Source organism: Ictalurus punctatus, chromosome 2 (genome assembly GCF_001660625.3).
Source record: "Ictalurus punctatus breed USDA103 chromosome 2, Coco_2.0, whole genome shotgun sequence".
Classification (NCBI taxonomy): domain Eukaryota; kingdom Metazoa; phylum Chordata; class Actinopteri; order Siluriformes; family Ictaluridae; genus Ictalurus; species Ictalurus punctatus.
In genome coordinates this window covers 27,038,701-27,057,146 of record NC_030417.2, presented here as the reverse complement: position 1 = coordinate 27,057,146, position 18,446 = coordinate 27,038,701, and the positions used below count along the sequence as shown (strand labels likewise).

At 38.1% G+C, this 18,446-nt stretch overlaps 1 protein-coding gene across 2 annotated transcripts in view; it reads left to right on the top strand.

Moving 5' to 3' along the window:
- The window catches only part of e4f1 (E4F transcription factor 1), a 16,564-nt gene extending 1,672 nt beyond the window's left edge, over positions 1 to 14,892 (top strand). Inside the window, exons 2-14 of one of the 2 annotated variants that reach the window (XM_053674704.1) lie at positions 1,951 to 2,060; positions 2,993 to 3,050; positions 3,198 to 3,364; positions 5,044 to 5,164; positions 5,290 to 5,442; positions 6,784 to 6,905; positions 9,561 to 9,800; positions 9,952 to 10,066; positions 10,280 to 10,497; positions 10,730 to 10,928; positions 11,199 to 11,347; positions 12,202 to 12,264; positions 13,762 to 14,892. In XM_053674704.1, the coding sequence (XP_053530679.1) occupies positions 1,951 to 2,060; positions 2,993 to 3,050; positions 3,198 to 3,364; positions 5,044 to 5,164; positions 5,290 to 5,442; positions 6,784 to 6,905; positions 9,561 to 9,800; positions 9,952 to 10,066; positions 10,280 to 10,497; positions 10,730 to 10,928; positions 11,199 to 11,347; positions 12,202 to 12,264; positions 13,762 to 14,070 (2,024 nt within the window). In that variant the 3' untranslated portion in view covers positions 14,071 to 14,892. Of the gene's footprint in view, positions 1 to 1,950; positions 2,061 to 2,992; positions 3,051 to 3,197; positions 3,365 to 5,043; positions 5,165 to 5,289; positions 5,443 to 6,780; positions 6,906 to 9,560; positions 9,801 to 9,951; positions 10,067 to 10,279; positions 10,498 to 10,729; positions 10,929 to 11,198; positions 11,348 to 12,201; positions 12,265 to 13,761 lie in introns of both variants that reach the window. The other variant, XM_053674699.1, reaches the window with a different exon arrangement.
- Positions 14,893 to 18,446: the final 3,554 nt, after the last annotated feature.

The window sequence follows — 18,446 nt, the reverse complement described above, 5'->3', positions numbered from 1 at the left end:
ATTTATTTTGCCATTTTTTTCACCATTGCATAAATTAAATAGTCAAACTGTGCTTTTTACTATTTTGTCTTGCTTTTCAAAGAAAAAAAGTCAATTACAAAAACTACAATTTCAAAATATTTATTTAACACTGAACATTTTTTACATTCCAGCAGGCATAGGCTACCAACAAGGCACAATATAACTTTGAAAAAATAAATGAGTAAAATAAAAATATTTTGATGTGGTTATCTTTGAACCCCCTCTGAATAGCCGATGTTAGGCCTATAACTGACTGCTGAAAGAATGTAACACACTGTAGCCTACAACAAAAACGTGCATTAAAAAGTGCACTGACGAGTGCAAAAAATGGTTATATACGCCTGATTATATTGGGGATATATTATTATATATGATATACCGCTCGCGTCCCTGTACACCTCGCGGAGTATTATAGTAGATATAGTATAGTTAGATACATTGTTAATGTTATGTTCCTTGACAGATTTAGTTAGTTTAAACTATAGATTAGTTCATTTAGTCCCCGCTGGTTTTTCCGCTCCCAGTCCATAGTACTAGATCATGTTTCTTGTTTTGTGTTTTAACCCTGTTTTCTGTGATCGCGACTTCGATTCCCGTTTTGCCCTGTTTATGTCTGTTTGCCGATCGCCCGACCCTTTGCCTGTCTTGACTACGTTTTTTGGATTACGATTTGAATTTGTCTGCCTGCCCTTAAATAAATACGTCTTTACCTGCTTCCGTACTCTACTCCCTTATGTTTCGCGATGTGACAGAATGCTCCGGAACAGAAACAAAACAAACACAGGTGTCCACAATAAACAATGTCACAGTTGTCAACATCCCAAGAGCATGCGCTCGCTGAGCACTCGTGCACATAGATTGTGCATGCGTGCGCCCCCTCATCTCTCTGAGCGCGCTGCCTGAAGTGGAGGTCGTGACATTCGCGCGTCTCACTCTGGTTGCTTGGCTATTTGGTTGCATCATCAAACACGTCATTGTTCGGTCAAATTTATTTGGCCTTTTCGCTTATTCGGCCAAGCACTGAAAGTGTGTGTTTTGCTATTTTCTGCCGAATAATTTCGGAATGCCGAACATTCGGCGCATCCCTAGTTATTTATTTAGTATTGCCCTGAATAAACTATTTTACACAGCAGACTTTTACACAAGTCCACTAGACACAATAATAACTGAATTTACACAAATGAACCAGTTCAAAAGTTTACATACGCTTGGTTCTTAATACGGTGTGTCGTTACCTGGATGATCCATGACTGTTTTTTTGTATTGTGATAGTTGTTCATGAATCCCTTGTTTGTCCTGAGCAGTTAAACTGCCCACTGTTCTGCAGAAAAATCCTCCAGGTCCTGCACATTATTGCTTTTCCAGCCTCTTCTGCATAATTGACCCCTTTCCAACAGCGGCTATATAGTATTGAGATCCATCTTTTCACACTGAAGACAACTGAGGGACTCATACACAACTATTACAAAAGGTGCAAACATTCACTGATGCTCAAGAAGGCAACACGATACATTAAGAGCAGGGGGTGTAAACATTTGAACATGATTGGTGTAAATGTTTTTTTTTAAACCCCCCCCCAATTTAGTTCTGCCCTTCAGAAGCAACATGTTATATTTACATGTTTCCCAGAAGAACAACAATTTACACTGATCATCCTGTTCAAAACTGTACACCCCCCTGGCTCATAATGTATCATGTTGATATCTTGAGTCATTAATGAGGTATGTTAGTGTGAAGCTAATGCTTTTCTGTATTCTTATCATATGCCTCCTTGAATACAGCTGGCTTTGTCTAACTAACTGTGGGTCTCACTTAACCGCTTTACAATTTAAATGAATCAGTCATATAATAATAATAATAATAATAATAATAATAATAATAATAATGTATTGGTTATGGACCATTACTGAACTGGTTTTGACTTGACAGATGAAGATATTCACAAATGTGGGCGATGTGGCGAGGAGTTTTCCGCTTTGGATATCTTCATTCAGCACAAGCTTAGTCGGATCTGTAAACGTCCTTTACAGGACCCACAGGTAGGTTTCTTTTACTCCCATGTTTTTCAAGTTCAAGTGGCTTTGTCATTTCAACCATATACAGCTGGTACAGTACACAGTGAACCGAAACGACGTTCCTCCAGGATTATGTTGCTTCATGAAACAACACACATGGGGTGACACAGAACTAAATAAGATCCACACACATTTACATAAAGTGCAAGTGCAAACGTGAGTTAACAACACAAGACAGTCCAGTAACTACTAAAACAGGACAATAGGCACAGTAAGTGACAGTGTAGCGCTGAGCAGTACAGTGTTCGTGTGGAAGTGTCCAATATAACAGAGAGTGCAAAATAGTAACAATATAATTTTAAAATGGTGTAAATATAAACATGACATGCTATGACTTAGTATTCAGCAGATTAGCTTGTACTAAATATTTACATAGCAGTTAATGCAGTAGCAGCCACATAAATTGTGTAATAGTGTCAAGAAATTAAATAAAATGTAAAAAAATAAATAAAAATTTTATATATATATATATATATATATATATATATATATATATATATATATATATATATATATATATATATATATATATATATATATATAAATATATAAATAAATAAAATAAGTACAGTAGCAGCAAAAATGCAATAGAGCCAATACAGAAGTGTGTATGGGAGTGGGATGGTGTTCAGTTCAATGTGTGTGTGTGTGGTCATCCACAATGTTGGTGGCTTTGCGGATGCAGCCTGTGGTGTAAATGTCTAGGATGGTGGGAAGAGAGACCCAGATGATCTTCTCAGCTGCATTTACAAACTGCTTCTGTGATTAGTCTGTCCTCAATTAATCTTAATTCTCAGAATTGCAGAATGAGTAGAAAACAGGATGCTGTTGCTGTATAGGCTGGTTTGTGTTTATGTTGGCCAAAGTTGTGACCTGGTGCATCTGCTGTTCCCCAGGTGAAAGACTGTGATAAAGATGGAGAGCTGGCTAATGATGCAGAGATATCCTCAGTGGGTAAGACACTTTTTGCACTAAGACTAATCCCAAAAAATGAGTGGTGTTTGTGTGGCCTTAAATGTGGAAGAATTAATTTAGTACTTGGTTCAACCTTTTTAAAATATTAGCTTTGATATTAGTGATTATTTCTTACTCTTTTCTTAGATGAGGGAGGCAGCAAGTTAACCGCCACAAACAGAAGGCCAGGTCACTCGGCAAATGACCATGGCGAGTCTGAAAATGGAGATAGTTCAGATCTTACTAAACCTTCCTTGAAGCTCAACGAGGAAGGGCGCTACGTTTGTCAAATATGTGAGAAGACTTTCAAAACGGTATGGTGCATTTTTAGACTGAATCATCCATTACTACAACCCCTGGGAAAAATGATGGAATCACCACTTTTAGAGGATGTTCACCCGGCTTATTTACTTTGTAACAACTAAAAAAATCACATATATGACCCGCGAAAATTTTGTTTAATAGCAAATTAAAAAACATTCTGGCTTTGTAAAACATTTAATTAAATGTGTTTAAGGTATAATTTTAATTAATGGCATTTCAATTAGAGGAAAAAAAATATGCAATCACCTTGAAATTTGCATTTACAAGACAAATACCAGCATAAGTCTAAAAATGGGTCTGCAGTTAAGAGAGGGCTTATACACTTTAACAAGCTGTTGGACTTTGAAACATGGCCCCAACAAAAGAGTTGCCAGTTGAAACAATGTAAAGGATTATAAAACTCCTTCAAGAAGGAAATCCAACACGGAGAATGGCAAAAGATGTTGGTTGTTCCCAGTCAGCTGTGTCTAAAATTGCAAGTATAAACAAAATGGGAAGGTTATAAAAGGAAAACATAAGGGTTGACCAAGGAAGATGTCAAAGTGTCAGGATAGATACCAAACGCAATATACATTGAAAATAGTAAGTGCACAACAAAACAAATGGAAAAACAAAAGAGCAGAAACAGAAGTCAATTTTGTGACAGAACTGTAGGAAATCATCTGAATGAAATGGATTTATGTATAGGAAAACCAGCACTAACACCTAAAGAGAAGAAAACAAGGTGACAGTGGGCTAAAGAGAAGCATGAGCTAAAGAGAAGAGTGTGGATGAATGGATGAAAGTGATATTCAGTGATGAATCATGAATCTGCACTGGCCAAGGTGATGATGCTGAAACTTTTGTCCAGTGCTGTTCTAATGAAACATATAAAGATGACCGCATGAAGAAAACAATAAAATTTCCCCACTCATTTATGATGTGGGTTTGCATGTGAGGTAAAGGACCAGAGGAGAAATTTTGGACGCTTTTCTCGTTCCATTGATAGATAATAGATTTGGTGGCGATGGTCATTTTTCAGGATGATAATTCATTTTGCCACAGAGCAAAGAGTGTTAACGCTTTTCTTTAGGAAAGGAGGATCAACTCACTGACCTAGCCAGCAAACCGTTTGGCTCTCAATCTGACAAAAAATTATGGTGGAAATTTAAAAGATTGGTCCATGATGAATCTCCGTTCTGTAAAGCTGATCTGTCAACGGCTATTCAAGGAAGTTGGAACCGGTGTGATGGAGAATATTGTTTTTCATTAATGACGTCCACGCATCAAACAAAAAAAAAGCCCAAGGACGAGCAACAAAGTACTAATTGTGTTTTTTTTATTTTTTTGATGATTCCATAATTTTTTCCCTCAACCTTGAGTGATTCCATAATTTTTCCTGTACTTGATTTGGGAAAAAATGCCATTAATTAAAATAAATTCGTTTACTTTGTTTGAGGTAAGTTTTACGAAGCCAGAATGTTCAGCTATTTAAAAAAAAAAATGTTTTGCGTCATATCTGAGATTTGTTTATTTGCCCAGAAGTAAAAAATCTACATGAAAATCCTCTAAGTGTGGTGATACCATCATTTTTGCCAGGGGTTGTAATATGGGCAAGAATGTAAGCCTTTCCATGGTTTGTTGTGAAAAGCTGTTTAACTTGTCTCCGTTTGTGTGTGTGTGTGTGTAGGCAAATATCCTGAGGACACACTTATCTATTCATACAGACAAGAAGGACTTTAAATGTGAACTTTGTGAGACTGCGTTCCGAACCAAAGGCTCTCTGATTCGCCACAACAGACGACACACAGGTACACAGTGGATTACTTCTTTATGTGTCATTTATATTACGTTATCTATTTGCTGTTAATCGTCACTAGATGATTTCTTTTAATTACTGGAAGCCAACACAGTTATGACCCATTTGATTTTTCAGACGAGCGACCTTACCAGTGCAATCAGTGTGGCCTCTCCTTCAGAGAGTCTGGGGCACTGACTAGACACTTGAAGTCGCTGACGCCATGTACAGAGAAGATCCGTTACAGCCAGTGCAAAGAGATCCTTTTCGGCAAGGATGGCGTTTGCACAGGTAAAGGTGCAGACTGACTTTGTAATGCTGCTTTGTCTGCTTTTTCCACTCTCCTATCTCTATAGTAGACTACTCAGACACTGAAACTGCACACAGCTGCTATTTATTTTACTATGTTTTGCACTCTTGTTCACGTACTGTGACTGCACATATTCCAGTGTTTACAGTTAGGATCTGCTCCTTAATTACATGCTTATTATTGCCAAAATTTTCAGCCTTTCAGTTGTTTTCAATGAACAAATAAAACAAAAGCAATTGAAATAGTTCAACACAATGAATACTTCAAGTGGTTTCCCCAAATTCAACTGAAAAATGCAAATTTGGTGGAATTTGAGGTATGCTTGGGATCATTGTTCTGTTGAAAGTTCCAATGATGCCCAAGCTTCAGCTTCAGCTGCAAAGCAGGCCCAGATCCACCACCATGCTTGACTGTTGACAGTATTTTTTCTTCATTCTTCTTTCTTGAGACATATCGCTGATCCATCATGCCGAAAAGTTCCAGTTTTGTTTCATTGCCCCACAGAAAGAATCTCAAAACCTCTGGGCTTATTTATATTATTTTGAGATGACTTTTCTTGTGCTTTAGGGTCAGTAGTGGTGTATGTCTTGGAGCCTTACTGTGCTCACTGAAACCTCAGTGCCTGTTGCCACCAGGTCTTGCTGAAGGTCTTTTGCAGTCACTTGAGGGTTTTTCACGACCTGCCTTCTCAGTAATCTAGTTGCAGCCGTTGATAGCTTCCTTATTCTGCCCCGTCCAGGTATCTCATACATTTTCTTCCCCTAGACAGTTCAGGTATTTCATGTGTTCCAGCTCAAGCACACCTGGTGCAATTAATCAAGAATAAGTTGTATCAGGTGTGCTTGAGAACACCTGTTTTGCATATTTATGCTGTTGAGTGGGATTCTTCAGGGGGTTGAATAATTTTGAAAGTGGAGAAGTCATTATAAGTTGCATTTTCAGTTGAATTTGGGGAAACCATTTGAAGCATTCATTGTGTTGAACTATTTCAAATGCTTTTGGTTTGTTCGTTGCAAACAGTTGAAAGTCTGTATAGACAATTATCCTGATTTGCAATGGGGATTGAGTAATTTTGATTGCAACTGTACATCTACACATACCATACAGACCAATATATTCTGTGTATTTTGTATATATACTGTATTTGCAAATAATGTCTTTCCTCCCTTTTTACCTTCTGATGTGTTTTCTGTATTGCACAGCTGTAGAGTACCTGAGCCTCACAACAAGTGTATATTTGTCACTGACATTTTGTGCCCATGACAAATAATCTTGAAACTTGGCTGACTTGCATTAATGTGTTGTATTATGCTGTACAGCAGAACTGCAGCAGGCTCCTGTTCTCCCTGAGAAAAAGCAGCAGCTGCCTGTGGTCAGTGTGGTGCAGACAGTCCAAGATGCCGTGCACATCCAGGTGGTAGAAGACCTAGGACAAGTTCATCAGGTGATTTGATGAAACTTTTATTTAAACTTAATTTGGTTTTATTAATAAGATCATGTTTTCTGGTACTGACTGACTGGGGTGTATATATAACAATTCCTAAATCCTTCCTACCTGTGGTTTGTTTATTAATTGTAATTGATCTTAAAATAATGCACTGAATAATCTGAATGAGTTCACTGACCACTAAGGGAACTCTTTAAAATATCCTTATTTGGATGGATGCAACTAATGCTAATGGCTGTCATTTGTCTACTCCTCTGATCTTACAAGTCTGATCTTTTTTATATATTTATTTATTTTTAACTGTGAATTTAATATTCATTACATACCTTTTTGCTACGTCCTTTTGACTGGGTGTGTCCTTAATAATTTCCTTAATTTTTTTATGATAAGTGTTGGATTCATTCATTTGTTCATTAAGTAATTTGGACACTTGCATCAGAGTGGAACTGATGTACAAAAATGTACTGTTTTGCATGAATTTAGGAACTTTATCCTGTTGGTTTCAGGTTTTAGAATCCTGATTTGTACATCAGGTTTTTTTTTTTTGTTAGATCCTAACTCCATGTTCAAATCCAGCATCAAATCTGATTGTATGAATGTTTTGTAAATGAGGCTTCAGGTCTCACTATTGCATAGTGCCAGTAATTATATATTTATAACCCAGTTCACACTGAATACTAAATACATAGCGGACCTGCCAAACCTCATGTATTTTGCATAGGAGCTTTTTATTTTTACATCGGGACTACTCTGGTATGATTTATTACTCACAATACACCCGAAGAGCAGTTGTCTTTTTTTCATTGGAATAAAAACGGCAGAGGAGTATATTGATTTATCTGGAACAACTGACTAAACACCCTCCCCATGCCTATTTGCTGGGATTATGCATTAGTGGGTATATGGTATTGCAGTCATTCTGTAACACAGTACAGGGCTCTACAGTGCAAACATTTCACTCGCATTTGTGACTAAAAAGTACTTTGTGCGAAGGTCAATAAATATTTATTCGCACCGGTGCGAGTGACCTGTTCGGAATTGTATAATACAATCGGACTAAAAACTAAGACTCCCAAATGCATCTACACTGTGCAACAGTTACTTTCATACTGCTTTTCATCACCTCAGTCAACCGAACAAGTGTGTAAGTACTGCAAAGAAGCCATTATGATGACGAGAGTAACCCTGTACATCATCTGCTTCTCTCAACTTCCCAATCTCACAAACCGCCATCTTTTATTGATCCCGCAAAATGACCTGAACCTGTGACTTCGTTTAGACACCACGGTGTCGCGCGGAGTAAAGTAATAATAATTTTTACTCTACAAGGTGGGTTTAATTCAAAATTCTTTATTAAATAATTCCTCACCAATCATAAGCAAGATTAGCAACTGTTCAGTCTGCAAGCATACAGTATGCTGCCTCTCTTCAGCACTCTAATAGACCGTGCATTCACGTCATTTAAACTCAGGGTTGCCAAATATCACTAGAAAAGAGAACTCCAGTTTCCCCAAAAAACACAATATTATCAGCAGACATGGCAACACTGTACTGGGGGAACCCATCTAAAAGGAATAACTGATAAACAAAAATAAAACTACTAAAATGTAAAGACAGAAAATGTGCTTAGTTATAAATAAGTCATTTAATATAACAATAGATATTATAATAACTTCAAAAAATATAAATAAAATGAGAAATGAAATAATGTTTAATTATGATGGGTTGCATTTAATATTAATTTGACATTTTACTTAGTTCACTATTTCCTTAGGAGGCTCTTAGCTTTTTTCTGTATATGGATAATTTTTGTGTTGGTCTACTTTTAATTAGGACTCTCTATTGTTTAAGATATTTTAAAAATAAATATTTATGCTGTTTATTTATCAATTAACCAACAGTATTTCTCATTGCTATTATTTTAATTCAGTTAACAGTGACCATGATCAGAGAGCTTACATTTAACCTATTTATGACCTCCTGATTAAAGCTTAAGTTTAAAAAAAAAAAAAAAAAAAAAAAAAAAAAAAAAAAGGTTGGTATCGGTCATAAAAACCCTGATCAGTGCATCCCTAATGAACACCTTTAAACTAAAGCGCTTTGCATCTGACTGGTAAATGAACTCAACCAATCACATCCTATATGAGATTATTCAGATATATACACAATATACGCAGAGCAGTTCGAGAACTGACTCCATCCCAGAAATATGACAGTGTAAAATGTCTAACATTGTTTACAAGGTGGAACAGGTTAACGGTGTTTGTTTTTTGTTTTTTGTTTTTTTTTGCATACAGTCTGTAAAATTAACTGAAAATTTAGTTTATCAGAAGGTAAATTAATTTGTCATGGCTCACACTATGTCCCTAAATTCTGTCATAATTGACAAGCTCAAGTTTTCTCATGCCTACCTATGTTATATTGTGGTATGTTAACGTTACCTTCTCTTTAAAAAATAAATAAATAAATAAAAAATTAGACCGTGCTCTGAAATTTTTGACTGTGCTCCTAGTAGAAATTGTTACCATAGAGCCCAGCTGTAGGGAAAATACCAGCTAAATTAAGGTGGTGCATTTATGATTTGTTTAACTGTAGATAGATTTCTTACAGTGTATCCTGTGTAAACACAGTATGGTGTCCTGTTCTGGACAGGTGGTATCGCAGCCTGTAGCTGAAGCTGCTGCAGAAGGAGACAGTCTAATCTGCCAAGCCATCATCAACTCGGGCATTGCTCTGGAGACCGAAGCTGCAGAGGCAGCAGAGCAGGCAGAGGCAGCAGAGCAGGCAGAGGCCCAGTCGCCTAAAGGGGTCCTGCAGAATCCTGAGGCTGTGGGCAGGGTCTCAGAGATTCAGGTGACCGAGGAGTGTGTGGAGGTAGAGGCGGAGACTGTGGTGAGTGAGAGACTGGTAGCAGAGATTCAGGCACTGTGATTTTTAACCAGAAAAACTGACATTGCTCAAAATCTGGAGAGTCAGTAAATATAAATCGCCTATAAATGAAATGGTGTATCTGAACACATGGTTTTTATTCTGTGGCTTGAAGGAGACTTCAGAGAAAGACATGGAAATCTCCCCTTCGAAGTCACACAAATGTCCTCACTGTGATCGGATGTTCAGAACGGTGACTCACTTGCGCATCCATGTCAAAGGGCATACTGGTAAGCTTTAACCCACATTAAAACATTTCTGAAACAATCACATCCTTTTTCATGTGATCACTTAGGAATCACCGTTCAATCAGTTTGATTCATTTAAAAAAAAAAAAAAAAAAACAGAAAAAAACCCCCAAACATTTTATTTCAAGCTGGACTTTGCAACTGGGTATGCTGGAATTACTGTAAATTAACCCACAGGTGATATTTTCTTGGCAGGCTGCAAGCCATTTAAGTGTGTGACATGTCAGAAGGAATTCTTGACCTGCTACATGCTGAAGAAGCACATGGAGATGCACGTGACCGAGCGCCGGTACAAGTGTGGTGAGTGCGGGAAGCTGTTCAAGGCTATTGGGCATGTACGTGAGCACATGAGGGCACATTCCAACGACCGCCCACACCACTGCAACCTCTGTAACAAGAGCTACAAGACCAAGGTGAATTGCAGTGGAATTAGATCTAGAGATTAAGTGCTTAGCATGCTAGGCACTATCTTTTGCCATTGATGTTTAAAGTGTGTTTTATTGGTATTCATTAAAGATTACAGTGGTTGGTGGTAGTTGTTGTTCTTAATATCTGATTGCAGCAGTTATTTTTTACATGCAGGTATAGTTAAAAATACAAATGCAAGTAAATGTTTAGGCTTGACTGGTCCTTTCTTGTTTTCAGAATGCACTTCAGGTGCATCAGCGCACGCATGGCGAGGACAAACCGTATGTATGTACATTCTGCTCTCGGGCATTTCGGGAGAAAGGTGCGCTGGTGCGTCACATTCGCCACCACACCGGAGAGAAACCTTTCAAGTGCTCCAAATGCGGCCGTGGTTTTGCAGAACACGGCACACTCAACCGGCATTTACGATCGAAAGGTAACTAATAGTCAGCAAATAGTAAAGTGTGTGTGTGTGTGTGTGTGTGTGTGTGTGTGTGTGTGTGTGTGTTTGTCTCCATGATTGTTTATGTAACATTGTATTACTGTTGTAAAGCGACCTTGAGCTCTTGAAAGGTGCTATATAAATTAAGCGTATGTATGTGTGTGTATATATGTGTGTGTATATATGTGTGTGTATATATGTGATATATATGTATATGTATATAATCACATACATACTAATCACTAATTGCGTGTTTTGTATCAGGAGGGTGCACTGCAGTGCCGGAGTTGCTGAGGTCTGAGGAGCAGGAGTGTATAGACAATATGGCAGCTGCCATGATTTCTGATGATCCCCATGCTGTGCTGGTGGAGTTTTCCTCTGTGGTGGCTGATACTCAGGAGTACATCATAGGAGTGAGTTTACTACACACTTTCACTTATTTATTTTTTTTCTTTTAAACCTAGTTTAATAACTTATCAGTGGATGTTCCACTGATTTAGGTCATGTTCCTTGTATCAGTACTAATAAAGTTCACTGGTTTAATGATGTAGTATCATGATTCAGAAAGTGCCAGTTTGTACAGCAGCTTGTTTGGTTCAAATGTCTGTCCACGTGGGCACTTTAATATGCTACATTAATCCAAGGGACACTCACGGATAAAAACCTAGCTAACAGTGTCATTATCTTTCAGTGTCACTTAGATTAATGTAGCATATTAAAGTGCCCACGTGGGCAGACATTTGATACATTACACTTTGGGAAAACAATTAATGGTCAAGTAGATCAATCTGTACATCATCAGATTTAACCCTCATGGATCTCTCGGGGATCTAGAGAACGTGGATCTGGAAGAGGCTTACCTCTTCTAACTAGCTAGTGCTTTGTTTCATGTTCACGTATAGCCCACTCTTGTTTGTATTGCTGTCACAGATTTTGTTTTACATATAGCTGTCAGGGTGTAAAGGCAATTTAATCAAAGTGTTCAAACTGATTATGGTAACTTTCTTTTAAACAAACCTTCATTCTTTAAGTTCAACTCAATATTTATGGCTATATACCCATCTTTCCCATTTTAAAGCGCCTACTATACTGATTGTAGTTCAAAATTGTGAAATGCCCGTTACTTATAAAAAAGTGTCATGTGTAGTGCCTCTTTTTAAACGAAGCTTTTAAAACTTTTTATTTTGGCACAAAATATAATATAAAAATCTTATGATTTACCATTTGGGCATAAATGAATAGATAACTGATTATTATTTATGTGCAGACGCCAGCTGAGGTGCCGACCCAAGCAGAAGAGGTGTCTGTCATGAGTAACAATCATAACCAGGTAAGAGTACTTTCCTGCTGAAAATCTCATTGTGTTCCACTCAAACAAAAAGCAGCAGTTTTGTCAATAGTTAACTGTAGCTGTAACTGATTTGTTACTAGTCACATGGTTTGTGGTTGTTTGGGAAGAGAGAGTAATGTGGATGCTTATCCCAGCCACTAGAAAGAAAAAAACACTTTCCCAGAGCCTTTTATTTGCTTAATTCTTATTAGTATGATTTATATTGTGTTGTATTATATACTCTTTAATCAGTCTGTCTGGGATTTCAGAGTTTTTTTTTTTTTTTTTGTGATTGTAGTGGTGAAAAATACTTGATTTTGCTATGGCATTTTTAAAAATATTTGTGGTGCAACTTGAAACGTGCTGTTTTTTTTTTTTTTTTTTTGCAGAAAAATATTTGAATTGGTAAAATTGCCAATTGCACGAAATAGTTTTGCACGGTCTATTGTAGTGTTCTTTAGTAAATGAGACTTTTTAGCTGTACTCATGTTCGATGCAAATGAGTCGGAGAGGGCTCTCACTGAATGTGTTGTGGTGATGTCACATTATGTATCTTACGTTTATTTACATTTATTCATTTAACAAGCGCCTTTATCCAAAGCGACTTACAAATGAGGAAATACAAGCAAAGCGAAATATCAAGTAGAGAACAATACAAGTAGTGCTACCATACAAGATTTCTGAGTTCTAGAGAAGCAGAGTGTGCAGAGTAGAGGTGTAAGAGCCAGAGTAAGTGGGGAAATAAAAAAATTTGCTAGGGATTTATTACGTGTTCACAGAAGAGGTGGGTCTTTAGCCATTTTTTGAAGGTAGTGGCAGATTCTGCTGTTTGGATTGAAGGTTCTGGAAAGGGAGTTAGGGAGTTATTTAGGGAGTTAGGCACTACCAGACGTCAGTTGTTAACTGATCGCAGGTTGTGTCTTGGCCCAAATCTGCAATATTCGTAGGAGATTGCGGTTTTTCAAAATTCCTGCAGTTTGTGCTTTATTTGCAGTAATTTCTGCGATGGAGGAATTGCTTAATGTGCTTTAATGTTATGGATCTCTTCCTTGTTGTGCTGCATATGACCAATATATCAGAATTCTCGAAGACAACTGTGTAAAAGAAAAGATTTTAAAAATGTGAAGGGGAAAAATTTTTTATATTAATATTTTTGAAGATATATAGTGTTATCAAAGCAGCTGCTTCTAGTCAGTTTGTAATTATTTGGAAAAATGATTAAAAAGATATCACTATATCCATGATATCAGAAAAAATTAGAAAGAAATAATATATCTATTTATATTATAGGCCAGTCTTAGTTGCTAGCTGGCGAACTCTTATCTTTTATCTATTAACTGGGTCATTTTAAACGTGCAGTAAGAAAATCACATTTATTCTACTCACCCCATGCACTTAAATTAATAATAATAATAATTAATTCAGGTACTTATGAAGACCTTTCAATGACTAGGGAAATGTCATATTTGTGTATTTTTACTTCATTTTCTTTTGCAGTTGGACAGTCAAATCATAAAGGTGGTGCAGCAGGTTGTGAGTCAGGCACAAGGCGGTCAGCAGATCATCGTGCGTAATGTGGCAGACGATGAGAAGCCTGGCGTTTTCGACTCCGGTGACACTATCACCATCGCTACACCTGAGAGCCTCACCGAGCAGGTGGCCATAACTCTCGCCAGCGCCATCAGCAACGGCACCCTCCTGAGCACCACCTCCTCCACAGAAGGCACTACTGCGATGGAGCAGGACGAGCACTATGTCATCGCTTCCTCTGATGAGATGGAGATTCAGACTGTTGTGGTGGTCTAACGGAGAAACCGTACATCTGAATCTGGATAATGTCGTGTTTAATCTGGAGTGAACATTTTGACTGTTGCCCAAACCCTGTAGCAGTTTGCTCCTCTCTTATGCCTTATCTTGATTATTCTCAATTGTTTGCACTTAATGAACCTGAATTGGTTTCTTGACTTGGGTATAAAGATTGCGCAAGACACTAGATTATTTTTTATAATCTTATTGTGTCTTCTCTGCAGTGATAAAACATCATCCTGTTTTTGTTTTTTTTTCCCTACACATTTTTCCTCAACTTCACATGTTCCTCAACTGTACATAAGGCTCATAGGAATTATAGGGAAGAGGTCAAAGAAAATATTACATTGCATGGTTTTTAAACTATAAAGTATATTGTTTTCCGTGTATATTCTATTTATTCTAATTGGAAACCAGTTATTGGTATCTACTGGGGCATGGGTATAATGGTGCTTTAGGATTTTCTTGCTTCTTTCTCAAAATGAAGCCATGCTACTTACTCACTCCATTGCTCTCGGTGTTCCAGTTTTTGTTTGTTTGTTTGTTTGTTTGTTTTCAATACACACTGCCAAGTTCTTCTAAACTGTGTCTTTTGTTGTTTTTGGCTGTTTGCAATATAGTGTGTGAGATCGATGGATGTGTTTTTATATGTTCTGTTGTCCCTGTGGTTTCTATTCAGGAAAGTCTTTATGTGCAAGAGCAACTATGGGTTATGAGTCATGATTCAATCCTTTTTGTACTTGACCCCTCACAACTGTTTTCCGTAAGAGATAGGTGTAGAGTTGTTAAAATCACTCGCCAGGCAGATCTGGGCCACAGCAGATATTTTCTTACCTTGCCCTGGGTCTTCCCTCCTGTCAGGCTGTCAGGTCATTACTACATGTGCTGCTGCCAAGGATCTGATGGATAGTTTTTATTATTACCCCTCAGGGTCCTCACGTGTGCTGCTCATAGTGTGATGCTGTTTTTTTTGGGGGGGGGAGGTTGCACGGATGCTGAAGCTATAAAAGAGCACAGAAGCTGATGATTCTTACAATGTGGAGATGAGTTATATTCATGGATAATGCACATGTACTAAGAGCTGAAAGAAGGGTGAACACATTTCTAGACTAAGATCTAGATGGGGGAAGTAGTTTGTTGATTGGGAATGCCATCTTCTGAAAGCTGTTTTCAAGCAAGCAGAAACTGTTTTCACTTTAAAATATACAGTCACTGACCACATTATTAGAAACACATGCCAGCAGTGTAATGCATAAAATCATGCAAGTCAAGAGCTTTAGTTAGTGTTCACATTAAACATCAGATTGGTGAAAAAGTGTAATTGCGGTGATTTCAACTACTGCATGATTGTTGGTGCGAGCTGGTCTAGATTGAGTATTTCAAAAACTGTCAAGCTCCTGGGGATTTCACGCACAGGCTACAGTTTACACAGAATGGTGGGGTGGGGGGCAAGAAAAGTTTGAGTTGTGGATGAAATATCTTGTTGAAAAAAGGACATGAAGGGCTAGATCAGTTTGAGCTGACAGGAACACTATAGTAGCTCAAATAACCACTCTTTTCCCTGCTCTGCTCTATCAAATAACCACTACCACCTGGGGTGTTTTACACATGAAACCAGTCAGCTGCATTTTTTTGAATTGCTCAAGCAGTGTTACAGGAGTGTAACACATTTGGAGGAAGAGCGCTATCCAATCTCTTCTGCATGAATTCACGGATGCCCACAATTGTATAGTGTCAGTGTGATTGACAGGGAAAAGAGTACTGAGAGTGTTTTGGAGAACCAGCCATGAATGGCTTTGGCAACTTTGGAGTCAAACTCATGATCTCGGGACAGCAACGTGAATGTTTTTCTGTTAGCTTACGCGGGAACCGTAAATAACCTTTTTTTCTTCACATCTGTGATGATCAGAAAAGCATCTCACAGTCAAACCTTGAGGCAGATTGCTACAATAGCAGAAGACCACACCGGATTCCGCTCCTGTCACCCAAGAATCTGAGGCAACGGGCACAAGCTCACTGAAACTGGAAAAAGTTCAGGGGACATTAACAAGGTGAATTAAAGGCTTCACATGAGTGTGTGTTGTCACTCTTGCAACAATGATGAAACCATCCAACAAGCAAACAGTACATATACTAAGTGGGTAAAGGAACCTTGTGCGTTACATTTACTTCCTAATTGTAACATTTTGAAAAACTTGCACCTGATAACCTGCACACTGTTTGTCTTGATGTAACAATGTATACATGGTGCATCAAATGAAAACCTTAAAAGGTTTTTTTTTTAACTTTAAAAATGCCAAAAATTAGAACTGATTATTATTTTTATTTTTTGAGGAATCCGTACAATAGTTAAGAAAGGGAACACTTGCATTTCAAATGAAATGGAGATTATGTTTTAAAAAAAAAGAGAGAGAGACACCTATTCATAATGACCCATTTTTACACAATGTAAATAAATAAATAAATAAATTTTCATGTGATTCACCCTTGTACTTTACCCTACTACAGCAGAGCATATGCTGTTTTGCACTTCATTATTGTACACCAATCAGTTATAACATTAAAACCACTCATAGGTGAAGTGAATAACATTGAGTATCTTGTTACAGTAGCACCTGTCAAGGGGTGGGATGTATATTAGGCAGCAAGCAAATAGTCAGTTTTCAAAGTTGACGTGTTGGAAGCAGGAAAAATGGGCAAGTGTAAGTATCTCAGCGACTTTTACAAGGGCCAAGTTGGGATGGCTTGATGACTGGGTCAGAGCATCTCCAAAATGGCAGGTCTTGTTGGGTGTTCCAGGTATGCAGTGGTTAGTACTTATCAAAAGTGGTCCAAGGAAGGACAACCAGACAACCCAGAAACCCTGGGTCCTGGCGTTCATATGGCTCTTTCTTTGACATGTACCACCTACGTAAATATTGTTCCAGACCAAGTACACCCTTCATGCCAACGGTATTCCCTAATGTCAGTGACCTCTTTAAGCAGGATAATATGCCCTGCCACACTGCAAAAATAGTTCTTGAATGGTTTGAGGAACATGTCAAAGGTGTTGCCTGCAAATTCCCCAGATCTCAATCTGATCGAGCAGCTGTAGAATGTGCTGGACAAACAAATTTGATCCATTGAGGCCCAACTTATAGGATTGAAAGGATCTGCTTCTAATGTCTTGGTGCCAGATATCACAGCACACCTTCAGAGGTCTTGTGGAGTCCATGCCTCGACAGGTCAGAGCTGTTTTGTTGGCACAAGGAAGACCTACACTGTATTAGGTGATTTTAATGTTATGACTGATTGGTGTGTATTTTATAATAAAAGGTAGACTTTGGTATAGAATATGCTATCATAAAATTTTTATTAAGTATGAAGCCCAAAACTAACAAGTATAAGACCAAGATAAAAACACACTCACAGTCTACCGATATTTTGATAGAAAGATAGAAACGATTGTGTGCAAAAGGTGGTCTTGAACCCAACACTATCAGCTGGCCTATCCAAACACATTCTAATGAACCAATGAGCAAACCATATTATTGTAGATGAAAATAAATAAAATACTTGCATTTCTTTTCATGTTGGCTTCCTGGAAATAAAACAAAATATTTTCTGTGTTTCTGCATTTTTTTTCCAACATAGTTGTGCTCTGCTTGTTTTGAATAATGCTTGCAGATTACTCTCTTTTGCCATTGTACAACTACCCTGTAAGAGAAAATGATGGAGAGAGAAACACTGCTTTATTATGAACCCTCTATCACTGCTGGAATAGGACACAGTTGGGATTCAAACTTTCAATTACAACAGAAGACTGAGAAACACTTTGAGTGTTTGGGCAAAAATAGGCTTTTGTGCATCACTGGGCATAGCATGTCATTGGAAGCATGGGCAGTGTTTATTAACGTGAAATGTGCTTAATGTTTAACCTGCGAGCGTGTTTGACCTTGACCTGAGAACAGACTTTTCTTCTCTTGAGCTGTCTCACTGTGTCTCTCCATTGCAATTCATTGAATGCTGTCCTTCACCAGAGTGCCAGCTTTTTTTCTGGGTCAGTCCTTAGCCCTCCGAGAGGGCCTGAGCCACAAGAAGTAGAAAGAGAGAGAGAGAGAGGAGGGGTGGGGAGGTATTTATAGAAAAATAGGGCTTCGCAGTACCTTTTTCCTCGCAAAAGAATCATTAGAGGACCCAGCTAGCATGTCCCAGATTTCTGATCAGTGCTCTGCATGAGGGCCAGGGCTAGACAAACTTAGTAGAGGATGCAGAGCCCTGCTTGGAAAGAACGTGTCTGTGTTCTCCTGCACACTCCGTTCCACTGCTCATCCTGGGCTTAAGCTGCAGGTCTGATGGAGCTTTGATAGAATTTGTAAATGGTTTTAAGTGGTGAC